The following is a 16,849-nucleotide window of genomic DNA, read 5'->3' on the forward strand; positions in this document are numbered from 1 at the left end:
ATGTACCTGTAGTTATATTTGTTGTTTGCTTCTAACTCTTTGTATTTGTGTTTGGATAGTAGACAGCTCTTTTTTACACGCATTGAGGAATGTACTGTATATGATAGATAAAATATTGAATATTAAGAGCACATATTTTGCACATATGCACCTGTTTTGTTCATACCGGTATCCCAAATAATCGATTTGTCATACATCTTGTTATGAACCTTACATGATTCCACTGTGCTGCCTGTTTGCAGAAAAAAATAAAATAAAATAATAATTTGGAAACACAAGACTACATGCAAACAACATTAATGGCAAAAGGGAAAGAGCTCAAGGTATTTTGTGCACTCACACGCCACATGTGCAGTTCCTGTATAGGAAAATAGGTGCCTGTGTGTTGTCGTGGTGGTGAGTCTCACCGAAGGAACCCTCTCCAGAGACAAATGTGAAAGAGTGCACATTGTATGCTCAGGGGGGTCATTCTTGTGAAGCAGCATCGTAATAACATCAGTGTGTGTGTGTGTGTGTGTGTGTGTGTGTGTGTGTGTGTGTGTGTGTGTGTGTGTGTGTGTGTGTGTGTGTGTGTGTTCGCGCGTGTCATGTTTGTCTCTTATAGGATGAGCATTAATGAGCAGGTTGTGGGGATGGACATATAGTAACCAGAAATGGAAAATGTGCACTCTGGTGATATAAATAAGTGAGCCTACCGTCCTTGTGGTGCATTGTCAAGGAGACTACGCTTGAAGTCGTTTTCTTTCTTGGGGTAGTTTGCAGCGATGGCAACAGTACACACGTTCTTGTTGGTGTATGCGGTCCTTCTCAGTGCCAGCGTGCCCTTATTTTCACTTCATACCAGCGGGGAGTGCTTCTTCAACACCAAAGGTCAGTGCAGGATGAATTTTTTTTTTTAATGGCATATCACAGATTTTAATTGCAAAGAGTTTCCTGGTTTCCATTGATTTGACAGTTCAAAAGGACTTTGCAAGCACATTCAAATGCACACGCTTCATAAATGTGACTTTCCTGCAATCTGTCACAATGTTCAACACAACAATCCCAATGGAGCACAATAATGCACCTTTGTGCACATTACATGCAGTTTGAACTATGAAGCAAATATGTGTAATATTCAAAACTTGTTTTCATGTATTCATTGTTTTTACTTGCTGTACACGATGTGTTATCTGTTTTTACTCAATACTGTACACATGTAATGGGAATTTCCTCCACTATGTTACAATCAAATGGTTGTATTAACTCCCAGAGCTTGTCAAATGTACAAAGCCTGCACCCGATGTAAAATTAATGAGTTAGCCTAAACCAAAAGCATTTATGATTCACAAAAGCATTATTTTATGCTCCTGTTTAATATTTTAAGTGTGAGGGCACTATGGAAACCAAATTTATATGAATGTTTGAATGACTTTTGAATGACTATTTGAATGAAAAGGAATACAGTATATCATCTGCCTCATGCAACTGGTGCACCCTCAACCACAGATATCTTGCTTTGTCGCACAGAAAATGAGAAAAGAACAAGCCTTCTTAATCTCGCACATAAACAAAAAAAATATACAAGGTTATAATTAACATCAAAAGTATAAGTGCAAAGGCTAATATTCTTCTCACCCTTCATTAATTATTCATAATTAAACCCTAATTATTGGGAAAAAAGAATAACAATTATGTTGTACAGTTATGAGGAAACGTATGATGCATGTGATGCAACAATCAAGCAAATGTTTATTATTTCGTGCTATAAGAGGATTTGAGGTCCTAATATGTTGGGGCTTTTTCTAGAGTTGCATGGTGGGCTGCATCAGGCTGTGTGTAGAGTCCACACCGCTGTATTATAATTTATGTACCTCACGTTACCCAGAGTGTGTGTAAATACACATTTCAAATACCGGTAGTTTTATTTTTCAATATTTAATCTCACCATTCAAGAGCCACAGTCTGTTACTCCACCTACTTTAGTTTATGTTGCATTTAGACATGGGCGGCCCGGTAGTCCAGTGGTTAGCACGTGGGCTTCACAGTGCAGAGGTACTGGGTCCGATTCCAGCTCCGGCCTCCCTGTGTGGAGTTTGCATGTTCTCCCCGGGCCTGCGTGGGTTTTCTCCGGGTGCTCCGGTTTCCTCCCACATTCCAAAAACATGCGTGGCAGGCTGATTGAACACTCTAAATTGTCCCTAGGTGTGAGTGTGAGCGCGAATGGTTGTTCGTTTCTGTGTGCCCTGCGATTGGCTGGCAACTGGTTCAGGGTGTCCCCCGCCTACTGCCCGGAGACGGCTGGGATGGGCTCCAGCACCCCCCGCGACCCTAATGAGGATCAAGCGGCTCGGAAGATGAATGAATGAATGCATTTAGACATAATACATTACATATTTTGCAGGGAGTTGTGAGTACTCGGGTCAGGTGTATGGGATAGGACAGCGTTGGATCACTGTGGATTGTTACCAGTGTGTCTGCATGGAGCCTTTTGGAGTTGGATGCTGTGATCAGTAAGTACATTTACCCCAAACCTATTTTCCCTCCCTTGGTTCTATGCACTAATGTAACTTTCTGATAGCGGCTCCAAACCTGTGGACTATCCTGAATGGTGTGACATCATCCGCAAGCCTGACTCTTGCACCAGTGTGGTGGTAATGAGAGCCAATCACAAGCTGCCTTGCCTGTGGGGACGAGGCCACCTCCGGACAGCTGGGGGCCTCCCCTGGAAGGCTGACAATGATCCCATGTTTTGAGTCCAGTAACTTATGCAAAATAGAATAATGTTATTGTACAGTATATGTTATCGTAATAAAATATTTCATTTTTGTTTCCCCCTAAAAAAATAACATTGAACCATGAAGTGTAAACTGATTGTCATTCTGGTACAGTAGTGACTTCAGATACAAGTGAATGAACTCATGATATTTTTGAGATACGAGCCACGAGTCTGGCGAATTTTTGCTTTGAGTTACAAGCAAAAATTTAAGATAATGTGCAATAGTATGTGGAATAAAAAAAAAAAAAATCAGCTGTTTTAATGCCAATTCCAGTTTACTGTAAAACTAAACATAAAACAAAGAGATGCATGTTGTATATTTAAAATGCCAAAGACGGTAAGAAATAGCCTACATAGTCACTGTGTTATCACCAGATATTTGAACACAAGATGTGCATCAACACATGTAGATTAGAGATGTGAATCTCAGCAATGAGGACGATTCGATACACATCTCGATGCACTACCAGCGATGCGATACTTAAACGATACATGGAATTTTCTGGCGACACGATGCGATACGTTTCACCGTCTTCACGATGTGATACGATGCGATACACATTTAGTTCAAATCAATGCGATCCGATCCGATACAGTGCAATTTGTTGTGATATTGTGTGTGCAATTAAACATGATGCAAATACGCAAAGAAAAAAAGTTTTAAAAAAAAGATGGAATTCAGTATGGTATTGCAAAAAGTAGACCACTTTATTCCTTATAAACAGTAGAACGTGTAAAACAACTTATTTAAGCCCTTTCACAATTGGGTTTCGTGCAAAGAAAACGTAAACAATTTGGCACCTGAGACTCATAGCTGTTGCTGTAGTGTAAACACAAACAGACTACTCACTGAGTGTCTTATATGAAATATCCATCTCCATAGGACAGAAAAAAAATACAATTGAAACAATGTGGCAGTCACAGCCTCAAAGCTGCTGTGTGTATTGTAGCGTACACAGACCACTCTCACTGAGTGTCAAAATGAAATGTCCAAAAGAGTCATCCATATATAGTTTTTCCTTGAGTGGTCACAATGAGCTGCAAGGGGACCCCCAAAATAAGAGGCGATTTTTTTTCTGATCCTGACCTGGTTTGCCAAGTTTCTCCGGTGTCCAACGAGGAACAGGACGGGGAGGGGGCGGGAACCTTGTCGGTGATGTGGTGCCATCGTTTTAAGTGGTCTGCATATTTGTGGCGCTGCCGTTGTATGGCTTCGTAGTGCGACATTCTTTGCAAAGTACCGAGGTTTTATCAAGCTTTCCGTCTTTCTTTTCGAAGCCGTAGTATTTCCAAACATAATATCTATATGTTGCGGGTGCATTAAATAAAGTAGTTTCCTCGCTGCTGCTTGCGCGAACTTCCATAGTGATTCGCGAGTATTGTACTGGACTGTATGTACACTCACGGCTTCCGTCCGTATTCAACACAAAACGCAAAGTAATGATGGAGCATTCACTGCACCTAGGAAAGGGCAGACAGGTGACGTTTAACATGAATAAAACGGTGCTTGAATCGGATTTTACCGATACTCACCAATGCATCATGATGAATCTCGATTTCACCCGTCAATCGCGTCGTACCCAGTATAAGCCGATGCACTCCCATCGCGCACGTGCGCATCGATTAATATCGATTATTTTCCACACCCTTAATGTCGATAGACACTCTAAAAATAATCACAGGTACATTCTCTTTATCCTGTGCGGACCTCCCCGCAAAATTACTGCAGTTTACTGAGTCTCTCAAAGTACTTGTTAAAAAAGTCTTCTTCATTTGTATCTTCATGACTGTATATTACTGCCCCCAGTGGCCAAGTCGCACATCCCAGCACTCTCAATGAATTATTCAAGGTACAAACTACCTGTACTAGACTAGGGTAGGATAGGCTCCAGCACCCCCGCGACCCTAGTGACGATTAAGCGGTTCGGAAATGAATGAATGAATGAATAAAGAGAACTGTACACATTTCAGAAAGAGTTATATTTATTCCCTTTACACCTGTGCACCCATCATGTGAAAACATCACCAGGCAATAACCTGATTTTTAACATGTACACACACACACACACAATAGACAACCTTATAACTCACATACTTCTGACGATATATCATTGACGTTTTTTTTAATTGTGTGCGTTTAGTTTCTGGTAATTTGGCGCCAAAATCCAAAAACGCTTCCGGTAGAAGCCAACGACTGTACTGTACTGGAATCACAACAGTAGAATACCGCAAAGAGACGCAGGCATTTGACGTCACGCGGTCGCGCGTGCGCAATGCAATGCACTTCCTATCATTCGTGGCTGCAAGGGGCGAAGACGTCTTGGTTTTTCTGTAAATTTTGTTTCGCATTCAAAGTTATCACAAGGAGGAAACGCGTCTAAGATCAAAATGTGGATACTGAGTCCAATGGAGCGAGGAGGTAACTTTTTCTCGCGATACTGACGTGTTTGCGCAAAGGAACTCACATAAATCAATGCGCTCAATTAGCTTTCATTTCGCAGTAAGTATGCGCGTGCCAGTCAATAAATTTCAGACTATCAACATTAGACCAAAGTACTCATTTTATGTCTTTACCGTGTGCACTTAAAAACGAACGTTAAATTTGTCTCGTAGGAGCTGAAGAGAGTAAGATATTTGGGCATCGTCAGCCATTTGTGAGGCACGGTTAAGTCATAGAATAAGAATAGACATTTTCAAAAGTCATTAAATGCTGTCTTTTTTTGCAAATAGGTGAGACCCACTACCTCCTCTCCGGTAAAGAGTATGTGGTGGGTCGCAAGAACTGTGACATCGTGCTGCCGAGTGACCAATCTATCAGCAGAGCTCATGCTCACTTCATAGTTACTGATCAGGTGAGAAAGATGATGACCTGGAATGACATGTTATGTACACTCAGGGTCGGTGTTCTACTTTGTCAGATAAGAATTGCATTGCATTAGATTAATGATTTACGATCACTGTGCCATAATTTTTTGAAATTATGGATTCAACCAGTCCCGCTTAATTGATTCGTAAATTATTATTATAAATAATGTATCTCGGTTCATCTATCCATCTCAACATTTAGTAGTAAACTGCAAATGCGAAGCAAATGAACTTTGTTAAACTCGTTCATAGTGTTTTGTGTAGTAACATACCTAATTGCTAAAAACACAATCAAAACCGGAGTTAATATTTCTCTTGAAAATCTTTATTTGTTCACTCAACAACAACAAACAAAACCATTTAAACTAATTAATCTAGTAGCTAAACTGTAGCCTATTCTCTTAGAGCAGGGTGTGTGGCCACATCCAAGTAAGTGAATTTGTCAGTTAGACAAATACCTGTCTTGGTATGTCTAAAACTTACTGACTTACTTCAGACACTGACCCTGAGGGACACCTCCAAGTATGGCACTGTCGTCAATGGCCAGCCCCTGGCACAGAACTCTCCAGTCAACCTGAAGTCTGGGGACAGCATTACATTTGGGGTTTTTCAATCCAAATTCAGGTACTGAAACAACAAACCGCACATACATTGCCAACAGCAGATATGATGCAATTTGTCAACTCATGTTTGCGCTCATTATTGATGTTGCTCATTATGTTAATTTGTTTAGGTAATAAAAAATGTTAAGTTATTCAGGGTGGCCCGGTAGTCCAGTGGTTAGCACGTCGGCTTCACAGTGCAGAGGTGCCGAGTTCGATTCCAGCTCAGGCCTCCCTGTGTGGAGTTTGCATGTTCTCCCCGGGTCTGTGTGGGTTTTCTCCGGGTGCTCCGGTTTCCTCCCACATTCCAAAAATATGCATGGCAGGCTGATTGAACACTCGAAATTGTCCCTAGGTGTGAGTGTGAGCGTGGATGGTTGTTTGTCTCTGTGTGCCCTGCGATTGGCTGGCAACCGATTCAGGGTGTCCCCCGCCTCCTGCCCGGAGACAGCTGAGATAGGCTCCAGCATTCCCCGCGACCCTAGTGAGGATCAAGCGGTTCGGAAGTTATTCAGGATTGTGCTTTGTACGTTTTGAGAAAAGGGACATTGATCAAAAGGAAACACTTATTTTTACATTGGTTAGAATGTATTTTTCTTTTTGCTAATAAAAATTGATACAACTTAATGTTGTGGGTGGGGGGAACTCTCTGCAAAGCTTGTTTGATATCAAGAGAAAAATAAAAATCCCAAAACGGGAAATGGAACAAAAATCCAAACTTGCTTTGAATTGTCATTTTCTTTTATAGGAGGAAAACAATCACAAATTAGGTTAATCTATAGTCAACAAATTTTACTATGTTTTTAACATCAAGGATGCACGTTTTCCAGAAGTGTTATAGGGGAGTAAACAATAAATCAGATTTTATTTGAAGGTGTTACTGCCAAGCAATTTATTTAACCTTTTTCTCTTTTCCTTACCCAGTGTGGATCATCAGAAGCCAGTGGTGTGCTCATCTTGTTTGGACAACGATGGAAAAGCTGCACTCTCTGAGGCTCTGCAGCTGTTTGGAGGAAAGCTGGTCAATACGTGGACCAAGGACTGCACCCACCTGGTTATGCCTTCTGTTAAAGTTACCATCAAGGTCAGGGCATTGTTTAATTTTATCTGTGATGTGTTTCTTGTTAACCGTGTGCATGTTTTGTATGACTTACCCCTATTAGACAATTTCAGCTCTGCTGTGCTGCCGTCCTATCGTGAAGCCGGAGTTTTTCTCAGAGCTCAACAAAGCAGCTCAGCAGAAGCTACCGCCTCCGAAAGCGGAAAGGTAATGTGCCATCGCAGTCTCTGGGGTTCTCAAACGTGGTCTCATATGTGCTTGTTTTACAGATTCATCCCTGACATCGACGAGCCATGTTTGAGGAATGAGGAGGTGAACCTGGAACCAGATCTGAGGCGCAAGCAGCTTTTTGCAGGCACAACCTTCGTTTTCCTCACGGGCAAGCAGGTTTGTTTGCAGCAGTCAAGATGGAAGAGAATAGCATAAGTAGAAATTTACCTGCCAAACAAGTGCTTGTCTGATGAAGACAACTATTTATAGCCAAAGTTCCCCTCCTTATGCGCTTGTTGTTTATCTGCTAATTGTCTGCTGCTAGGCAGAATCAGTCCTCAGATCCTCTGGGAATTTTTTCTAGAAACTTACTGACTTGTGCGGTGTTTTTAAGGGCAATAGCTCATGATCCTTTCTCAACCACCTTAGTTGATATTTTGAACTCGAGACCTCATGTTATGTCATATGCTATCCCAGCTGTCTTCAAGCAGTAGGCGGAGGACACCCTAAACCAGTTGCCAGCCAATCGCAGGGCACACAGAGACAAACAACCGCGCAACATTTTAAATATTGATTAATATAGCAGTCGCTGATGGTGTAGTGGTACACTTGCCTGAGTTGTGTGCCAGCAGCGTAGGATCGTTTCCCACTCAGTGACAGTGTGGATGTGGGTGTGAATGGTTGTTTGTCTCCATATGTGCCCTGCGACTGACTGACGACCAGTTCAGGGTGTAGTTTGCCTTCCACCTCAATTCAGCTGGGATCAGGCTCCAGAAACTCCCGCAACCCTGTTTAGCAAAAGCAAGTTTCTGAGCTGGAATTAAAGTTGATGGTTGCTTTTTTTTTTGGGGGGGGGGGGGGGGGATAATTACTAGATGGATGAGAAAAGTCACTCATTGGCAACAAAGACTGCTTTTATGAAGTACCTTCATTCTGTTGACAGCCATGTTGTTTGTTTAAGCAGTACAGGTTATTCGGGGCGTGATTTGAACTACGGAAGCCGGACAGGGGAAATAAAATAGCACACTCAAAAATAATCGATTACTTGCCCAGCACTAGTTTAGCTTGTGTACTTAATCGTTGCTATTATCTTCCTTATTAACTATGTGGCAGTGTAACTGATTCACATCTTTGTTGTTGGTAGTTCAAGCGTCTGAGTGCATCTGTGACTTTTGGAGGCGGCATGAGCCAACTCCTAGAGGAGGGCACTCTACCCCGTGACCTCCTGGAGTCCCCGCAGAGCTGCGTGGTGGATTTTACTACTGGCAATTCACAACCTTCCCTTCCTGCTTCAACCACTGGGTGGCACAATTCCTTGAAGCACATCATTCAAAGGTTTTGAAAAACTCCACACAAGAGAACAGCTCATCTTGACTGTCGTTGGTGAAAATGTAAGCCTTCCATTGCCTCTTGTGAGATAGAAAAGGCCTTCGAGTCATCACCGAGTCTGAAATCGGATTGGCTGCTATCTACACTTCACGTGACATGTACTGCAACCCTTCCAGTTTAACGACAGATGCAGGTGGAAGAACATTTGTGGTATCTTGGGAGAATGCTTTTGTATTATGACTTACTTTGTTTTGTTTTGTTTTTGTTTTTTAGAGACAAAGAAGTCTCCAATACTTCCGAGTGCATCACTCTCCCAATATGTGGATGAGACCGTTTTGCCTGCAGCATCGCAGAACATCACAGCATACGCAGTCAACACAGAAACCTCACAAATGTATACACGCACACACACACACACCATCATCTGCTCAAACAGTCCAGACTTTGCCTTCTGATTTATTCCAGTTCCATTTCCTCATTAATCAGTCCAGAGCGGTGTGAGGTAAGCAGGATCACCACGGTGGGAGAGACTCCGGAGAAAAAGCTGAATCGTGACAGCGCTCGTCCTCATGGCCCTAAAGCCACAACCCAGAAGATGAGCACTAAGTGCATTGTGGACGATTCGCGTAGCTCGTCGTGGTTGAGCACTACAGAGAACGCACATTCCCTGAGGAAGAAACTCGCATCCAAAGTGACAGGTAAATTTCATGTGTGTTGGAAGACCATGACGCTGAATCTGAGAGCGGTTGTCAATTGGAAAGGTTGCACCTCGCACTTACACGGTCCAAAGTCGGAGCCTTCCCAAATGTCGTGCATGAATGGCAATGTTGATGATAGGAATTGCATTTCATCTAATGTCGCTATTGCTAAGACTGCAACTGAAAGGTCTTTTTTTTTTATAATGGGCGGCTCTTTACATGTACTTGTAGTCAATTTGTGGACCCAGCTGTGATAAAGAGGGACAAAAAAGAAATGACATCATAGAGGGAAATAAAACACAAAAGGCCAATTTAACAAAGACAAAATTAGAAATGTGAAATGATGCGAGTGTAACTAAAAATTGCAAACGTTTTTTTTTTCAAGCAAAACATTCTTGCACTTGCAGGCCAGGATAATAACAAGACAACTTTTCAGCCTCCTTTGGCAAAGTCCAGTGATGCTAAGAAGACACGTGAACCAAAGAAATTTTCTCAGAAATCTCCTCAGAAACAACATGTCTCTCCGCAAGCTTCGCCACAGAAACAGGCAACAATGACGAGCTTTTTCAAACCCCTCAACAAGAAGAGGTAACCATCCATTTAACACATTTTAGTTGTCGGCATCCATTCGTGTGTGTGTTTTTACAAAAAATAGAATCGAGCCTCCAGGTTGTATAAAATTCATTCTGTGCGGCTGGTTGAATTCCAAGTTGGTCTGAGACTCAAATCTTGATTAACTTTCAAGACACTGTTTGAAGTAAAAATGTAACTTTCATGCACACGTAAAGAGAAGTATACCATTGTAGGATTTTTTTTCAAGGTATCGTTGAAATTAATAAGGGCTTATTTTATATATTGACATTGCTTGGAGTGAAATAAATGAACTTATTTATGTGCGGTCACTTATTGAAATGCGCCTGTTTTTTAAAATTGGTTGAACACCAAATTATTCTTAGGCATTAGAATTTTGACGTTTCACCATTAGTGGGGGGGTTGTTAGTTTTTTTTTTTAGGGGAGGTGTGTGTGTGTGTGGAAATTTCAAATAACTTTTCCTTACGTATTTTTCATTTTGTTCAAGGCCTTTAGATGAGGAATTCTCCACTGTCACATCAGAGCCAAAGCGTCCTGTACTTGAATCTGACATCATCAGCCAGGTCGCAGACTCCCCTGCTCCCTCATGTTCAGCCAACGCCCCCGCAGCCTCTTCCCAGATGCCAGTGGACTCCGAAAGTAATCCATTTGTCAATCCACAAGCGGCTTTGTCCCACACGAGCCGAAAGAGGAAGGAGATGGAAGATGAAATAGATCCTGTTGACCTGGAATCTATCATGTCTGAAGAAATGGACTGCATGGATGAGTCATTTTCCGTCAGCGAATCTCCGCAAGCAGGAAACCATCGCTCTGAACAGACGTCTAAAAACGTCGAGGCTTTGAATAAGAAGCAACGAGTCGAAGTCAACCCGGGCAGCCGAAGGTCGCCTTTGGAACCGGCAGACGACCCGTTTCCACCTCAGCACTGCCAAACCGAGCAGGAAGTTGTCCCCATGACGACGCAGAAGCTCCAACCATCAGCAGAGAAGACGAGTCGCGGAATTTCATCTGACGGCACAAGTCAGCATAGCAACGCTAACAGAGAGTCCCCCAGAGAGGTGAAGATACTACTACTAGATAATACTACTTGCACCTTCCAGTTACTATTCATTGAATGTTCCTGTTGATTGTCTTAGAAGCTTGGCCAATTCAAAGGAGATGTTGATCAGCCCAAAGAAGCGACTATGGTTGATCTTACGAAACCTGTCGACAGGCACGAGACCCAAGTAAGTTTTGCAGGGCAGGCGTAAAAGTTATTTTCTATTTAGTAAGGTCCAATTTCGGTGCCCCCTCGATTGATTTAAAATAAAGCACTCAAAATGTGAGTTAATTGTAGACTTTCAGCTGTTTGAAGATGTTTGGCAAAAAGTTGGCATTTACCTTGAAGGAAGGACAGCCATTTTATTCCTCTCCAAAGAGCTCTAAGTTAATAATAGACATTATTTTTCAGATTTAGCAGCCGGTGATGTCTGGAGTTAATGGAAATCACCAAATTCCAACTCCTCCCATTGTGTTGAAAGATGTAAAACACATTTTGAATGAGTTACAAGCATGCTCCAAAACTGTAGAGTGACAGCAAAGCGTGCAGTTTAATATGTGATTATTTACTTCCCTTATGTGTCTTGTGTTCTTTTTGTCATTCTACGTTTTTGTACGTATCAGATACGAACGGTGGAACTTGTGCCATTGCATGCAATCTTTCCCAGGCTAATGTTCAATTGCTGGTTTGTGTGAATTCAGAATCACAAATAGAAGTGGAAACGAATACGGTATGTTTCGGCAGCCTCCCAAACTGTCACCCCCGTGAAACGTTTCACAGTACAGGCAACGTTTTATGCAACATTTTATCAGTTGCACCAGTCATGCAAGAATAAAAACTTTGCGCAATACACCAAGTGCAATAAAATGACATAGCCTTCGATGAACGCAATCATATAATCAACATAATTAATTCGGTACATGGCGTGTAGGGAACTGGAGAGAAATGGTTGATGACCTCACAAAAGGTAAAAAGAAGTCATCAAAGTGTCAAGAATAAAGAAATGAGGTCGCATGAAAATAAATGTATCTGGTCATTTACAATTGTTTCTTCGGTTTATTTTTGAAATAACGCAGACTTTTTTAATTAACAGCCTAAGGAAACAATAGATGCATTAATACAACAAATATTACATAAATCGTGGTCTTGTAAATGCGCCGTGGGCAGGATTCATGAGTGGGCTCGACAATGCCGGCTGGCCATGCCCGTGCCCGCCCCTGCGTTGGATGCTCACTCGGTTGTTGTGTTGCAGAAAACGGAGCTGGACGAAGACCTCCCGAAACAGTTGATTTTAGTTGAGTTTCGATCCCTCACGGTGAACGCGCTGCCCAAAACTAAACCGCAGCAGGTGCACGCCAACGGCTTTGCGAAGAACTTCAAACGGTTCCGCAAGGTCAGAACACATTTACAATACCAAAACTTCATTTTGTCATTTATTTTCTAAGTAGTCAACCGCAGCTTAGGAAAGGAAAAATTCTTTTACGCTGATGTGTGCAACGGGACAGGTGCGAGTGCCCGGGACGGACGACTCGCCACACATCATCGGGAGGTCTGACCTGCTGGCTCACAACCGCGGCAAGAACTCGGAACTGGACGAATGGTTGAAAGACGTAGAGGAGGTTCGATTCCCTTGCTTTCAGTTCATCATTCCGTGAGCGATGCATTGAGTCTTCCGCTGCTGATGTGCGTTTGTTGTAGGAAGAGCGGCAGACCAGACTGGAGGAGACTGAAGGAGATAACCTCTTTAGGTGAGGAAACCGATGACTTTGAACGGGTAAACCTTTTTAAGTGGACAGCATGGTTGACTCATGGTGAGCAGGTCGAGCTCACAGTTCGGAGGTTTAGACTTGAAATCTCTGCTGTGTGTACTTTGCATGTGTTTCCCTTCAAATCAAGGTCTAATATGGAAAACTTACAAACACCAGTTTTTGATGTGACAAGTGACAAGTATATTCCATTGAACGTTTTAGTTGCTGCTTGTTAGCTCGTGGCGAACATAATAAGCTAATGTAGCACTCTACAATTTTGCTCAATGCTCCATCTTGTCAAATAGCACAAACGGATTGACTCAAATGCAAAGCAGCAGTCACAGAAGTTCCAAATTCAATCTAATGTTCACATAAAGCTGCTCAGAATACACCTGCGCTGGATCTTTTTGTTCTCTTAACAGCAGCTTTCTTTCAGTAAGTGCTGCAAAAAGGTTCGGAGAAAAGCAAAAGACAAATGCAGAATTCATTTTTTGATGCTGAATGAAATGAGTTCGAGTGAGGTGTGCTGATGTCAAGCATGCGTACGATTTCAGAAAAGGTTTTTGCCGGCTCGGAATGAGGCCAAGGTGCGACCGTTCTGCTTGTTGACTTCATAGTTCTACCCGTTTTTTTGTTTACCCCTTGAACACCATTTATTAAACTAAAAGACAAAATAAAAATACAAGAGCCCTCCTCTGTCCTAAATGAAATATGACAAAAGGGCATGTGTGTCGAGTTAAACAGCAAGCAAAGTTAATCTGTTGCCCTGTTGAATCGTAGTTAAAGATTGGCTTGACTCAGATCATTGAAACATTTCTCAGCCAGATGCTAAACATTTAAAAAAATTGGAGCGAGAGAGAGAGGGGGAGAGAGACTATACAGGATGTATAGTGTCATTGTCATTTGCTTTGTCAATAAGAAAAGGGTTAAATATTCATATCACATAAGATGAGGTCTCTAGTTCCGAATATCAACTAAGGTGGTTGAGAAAGGATCATGAGCTATTGCCCTTAAGAACACCGCACAAGCGAGTAGGTTTCCAGAAACATTTCCCAGAGGATATGAGGACTGATTCTGCCTAGCAGCGGACAATTAGCAGATAAACAACAAGCGCATAAGGAGGGGAACTTTGTCTATAAATAGTTGTCTTCATCAGACAAGCACTTGTTGGGCAGGTACATTTCGACTTATGCTATTCTCTTCCATCCTGATCTAGCTACCTATATTTTATTGATGTATTTCTTTGTCTTCAGGGATTTTAGGGGCGACTTTTGTCTCTGATACAGTGCTGTCCCGTCGCCTACAGCTGAATATCGCAGTCGCATTTGTAAATGACACCCACCTTATTGCAAGCAATTTTAGAATCGGAGAGGGCCTCAAACGTTACGGGTGGGAAAACCCCTGGTTCACTGCATATTTTCACCCCAAATTTTAGTTGTGCTTCAAATTTTAAAAAGTTGAAAGTATTCGACTGTGGACCTTTTCCTTTTCCCCACGTTTGTTGCCTGAGGATACTTAAATGTGCTTGTACTTCATTCCCACCTGTCGGTGTTGTCAAATTAACATCCATTTCTTCAGCCCACGCATCTTTGGTTCTATTCGTGGACTCGTACTAATCAACATAATTAAGGGGAATTATGCGTTCTGTCGTCACAGCGGTTTCCAGGTAACGGGGGTGATGTAAGCTGCTGTGTTTTCTTTGACGAAGCAGAAAAAGAGATTGATTGTGCGTGTATGTGCATGCGCGCGCGTTCATGCGGTGCGTGCGTGTTGAGGCTGAGCTGTTTGATCACGGCGTCACACTCAGTCAGGCATGCATAGCCGGGGAGGAGACCCTGCCGCTAAGAAAACAGTCCCAGGGCATTTCGGTGGCTTGAGACCAGAAAGTGTCTAGACGTGGTTCACAGGACGCCTGTTTGCTTTTAGTTGTTCAAACACTCTCTCCCGTCTTTTACAGCGCTGTTTTTTGTTTGTTCAAAATGCCTCCCGAGCACAGTGAAGGATGAACTGTGAGGAATGTTAAAAGCCCGTCCAGAGGGAGCGATGACAACTGTGTTTGTTTGTTTGTGTGTCTTTAGGTACAACCCCACCAAATTAACCAAGAGAAGAAGATGAAGCAAGTTCATGGTCAGATCGTCTCGAATGAGAATCAAAATCTACGTGTGCATCGTGAATGGTTGTTAGCCACTAAAGTTAGTTTTCGTCACACCGATGCTTTTCTGACGCCACCGACAGCAAGTATTGTAAAAGAAGTTTTCCAATCACGTTTTGTGCATTTGTGCAAAAATATGGCATTGAAAACATTTCAAAGACAGCATTAAAAGTCGATATGCCAAGAGCAGCTTTTCCTTTTTTGTTACGTTAATGGATTAATCGTTTAAAAATTGGGTCGATTTTGAGTCTTTGATGTTATTTTGTCTTGAAGAAATTGAGGCAAAACGGAGTGTGCTACTTAAATTGAATCGGCCGAGGCTCTATTTCTTTCTCAACTATGGTTAAGTCTCAGGAGGAACAACACGGCGTCAGCTGGGCGACATCCACGCTATGGCACAATTCCGCCAGGCAGCATAATTCTGAAGCTGTTCAGTGAAGTAGTCATCCTGCCAAAACGCATACATAAACCCTAAGAGAGGTTAAAAAAATAAATAAAAAGAATAAAAAGATACGTTTACACTCAGCAGTCACAATTTTAAGTGGGAGGCCAATACACAATGTTTTCATCTCAAATGAGCATTATAAAATGTTTAAAGGCTGAGTTTTTGAGACCACTCTTGTATCTGACGTCATGACTTGGACCTACCGTTTATTTTGTGGCCAGTGTGTGTGTCCGCGTGCATGCTCAAGCACAGCAAAGCAATATTTGGAAGTCTGTCAAAAACCACACTGTAGGAATTCATGAATGAACACCAGACTGTTAGGAAGCATATAACTATTGTAGCTTTTGAATGCATAACCCCAAACATGGCTAACATATTAAAGGGGACTCAAAAAGACCCGTCATAATCAATAAACCATTAGCTATGTGTGCAGTGTGCACGTGTCTGCACTCAAAACTGGGAGCTGACATGAACGTTGTTTTTCAATGAGGTGAAAGGGCATATGTGCGAAATGGATCATAGCCACCGCTCACCGTTGCCTATTTTGCACAAGCTGACAAGAAAAGTAGCGAAAAGAGTAGCGCACTGATATCTGAGCTGGCGTGTGAAAAGTTCCCTTAGATTATATGAAAGTTACAACCAATGTATGTGGACCTGCCACAGTGTTGTTGAATTTGCACTGCCCCCCCCCCCAAAAAAAAAAAAAATATATATATATATTATATAATTGACAATTTTAGGAGGAATAAAGTTTTACTTTTATGCTAATAAAGTTCAGAATGTTCCAAAAGTTCACCTGTAAAAATATGACATGAACTCCATGAAGTCAAGTCAAGTCAAGTCAACAGTATTTATAGAGCACTTTCAAACAGCCACCGCTGCATACAAAGTGCTGTACATGGAGCGATTTAACATATACAATAAACAGTAAGACGAATCAGTAATAAGTAATAAGGCGGTAGAAAGCACCAAGCAGTAAAATCAAGAGCAAATCTAAGTCATGCTGAGTCAAACGCCAAAGAATACAAGTGAGTTTTGAGGAGGGCTTTAAAGATGGGCAGCGAGGAGGCTTGCCGAATGTTCAGTGGGAGGTCATTCCAGAGAGATGGACCAGCAACAGAAAAGGCTCGATCCCCTCTGAGCCTCAGTTTAGTTCTTGGTACGTCTAGCAAAGACTGGTCCACAGACCTGAGGCGCCGGGCAGGGGTGTAGGGGCGTATGAGCTCAGAGAGGTAAGGTGGCGCGAGATTATTCAGAGATTTGAAAACAAAGAGGAGGATCTTAAAAATAATTCTAAAATGAATGGGGAGCCAGTGAAGGGATGCCAAAGTAGGAGTTATATGCTCCCTCT

At 42.2% G+C, this 16,849-nt stretch overlaps 2 protein-coding genes across 3 annotated transcripts; both read left to right on the top strand.

Annotated features, from left to right (window-relative positions):
• Positions 1–503: 503 nt before the first annotated feature.
• LOC127600191 (prostate-associated microseminoprotein-like) lies at positions 504–3,391 on the top strand. The gene is made up of 3 exons (XM_052064495.1): positions 504–870; positions 2,384–2,492; positions 2,561–3,391. The coding sequence occupies exons 1-3, from the start codon at positions 765–767 to the stop codon at positions 2,733–2,735; spliced, it is 390 nt and encodes a 129-aa protein (XP_051920455.1). The 5' UTR covers positions 504–764; the 3' UTR covers positions 2,736–3,391.
• A 1,608-nt stretch (positions 3,392–4,999) lies between these two features.
• Positions 5,000–15,288, top strand: nbn (nibrin). Of its 2 annotated transcripts, none has more exons than XM_052064492.1 (17): positions 5,000–5,177; positions 5,489–5,610; positions 6,120–6,247; positions 7,150–7,309; positions 7,389–7,492; positions 7,555–7,672; positions 8,640–8,830; positions 8,917–9,017; positions 9,098–9,218; positions 9,311–9,522; positions 9,930–10,110; positions 10,602–11,172; positions 11,251–11,340; positions 12,406–12,546; positions 12,659–12,772; positions 12,852–12,901; positions 14,980–15,288. In XM_052064492.1, the coding sequence occupies exons 1-17, from the start codon at positions 5,147–5,149 to the stop codon at positions 15,014–15,016; spliced, it is 2,472 nt and encodes an 823-aa protein (XP_051920452.1). In that variant the 5' UTR covers positions 5,000–5,146; the 3' UTR covers positions 15,017–15,288. The 2 variants fall into 2 exon arrangements, with proteins under 2 accessions (XP_051920452.1, XP_051920453.1); XM_052064493.1 differs by having other exon boundaries at positions 11,254–11,340.
• The last annotated feature ends 1,561 nt before the right edge of the window (positions 15,289–16,849 follow it).

Source organism: Hippocampus zosterae, chromosome 5 (assembly GCF_025434085.1).
Source record: "Hippocampus zosterae strain Florida chromosome 5, ASM2543408v3, whole genome shotgun sequence".
Taxonomy (NCBI): domain Eukaryota; kingdom Metazoa; phylum Chordata; class Actinopteri; order Syngnathiformes; family Syngnathidae; genus Hippocampus; species Hippocampus zosterae.

Coding starts and splice junctions, on each gene's coding strand:
- nbn (XM_052064492.1), top strand. CDS start 5,147: ATGTGGATACTGAGTCCAATGGAGCGAGGAG. Junction 11,173..11,250: donor ACAGAGAGTCCCCCAGAGAG/GTGAAGATACTA, acceptor TGATTGTCTTAG/AAGCTTGGCCAATTCAAAGG. Junction 12,773..12,851: donor GGTTGAAAGACGTAGAGGAG/GTTCGATTCCCT, acceptor CGTTTGTTGTAG/GAAGAGCGGCAGACCAGACT.
- LOC127600191 (XM_052064495.1), top strand. CDS start 765: ATGGCAACAGTACACACGTTCTTGTTGGTGTATGCGGTCCTTCTCAGT. Junction 871..2,383: donor GTGCTTCTTCAACACCAAAG/GTCAGTGCAGGA, acceptor CATATTTTGCAG/GGAGTTGTGAGTACTCGGGT. Junction 2,493..2,560: donor GGAGTTGGATGCTGTGATCA/GTAAGTACATTT, acceptor ACTTTCTGATAG/CGGCTCCAAACCTGTGGACT.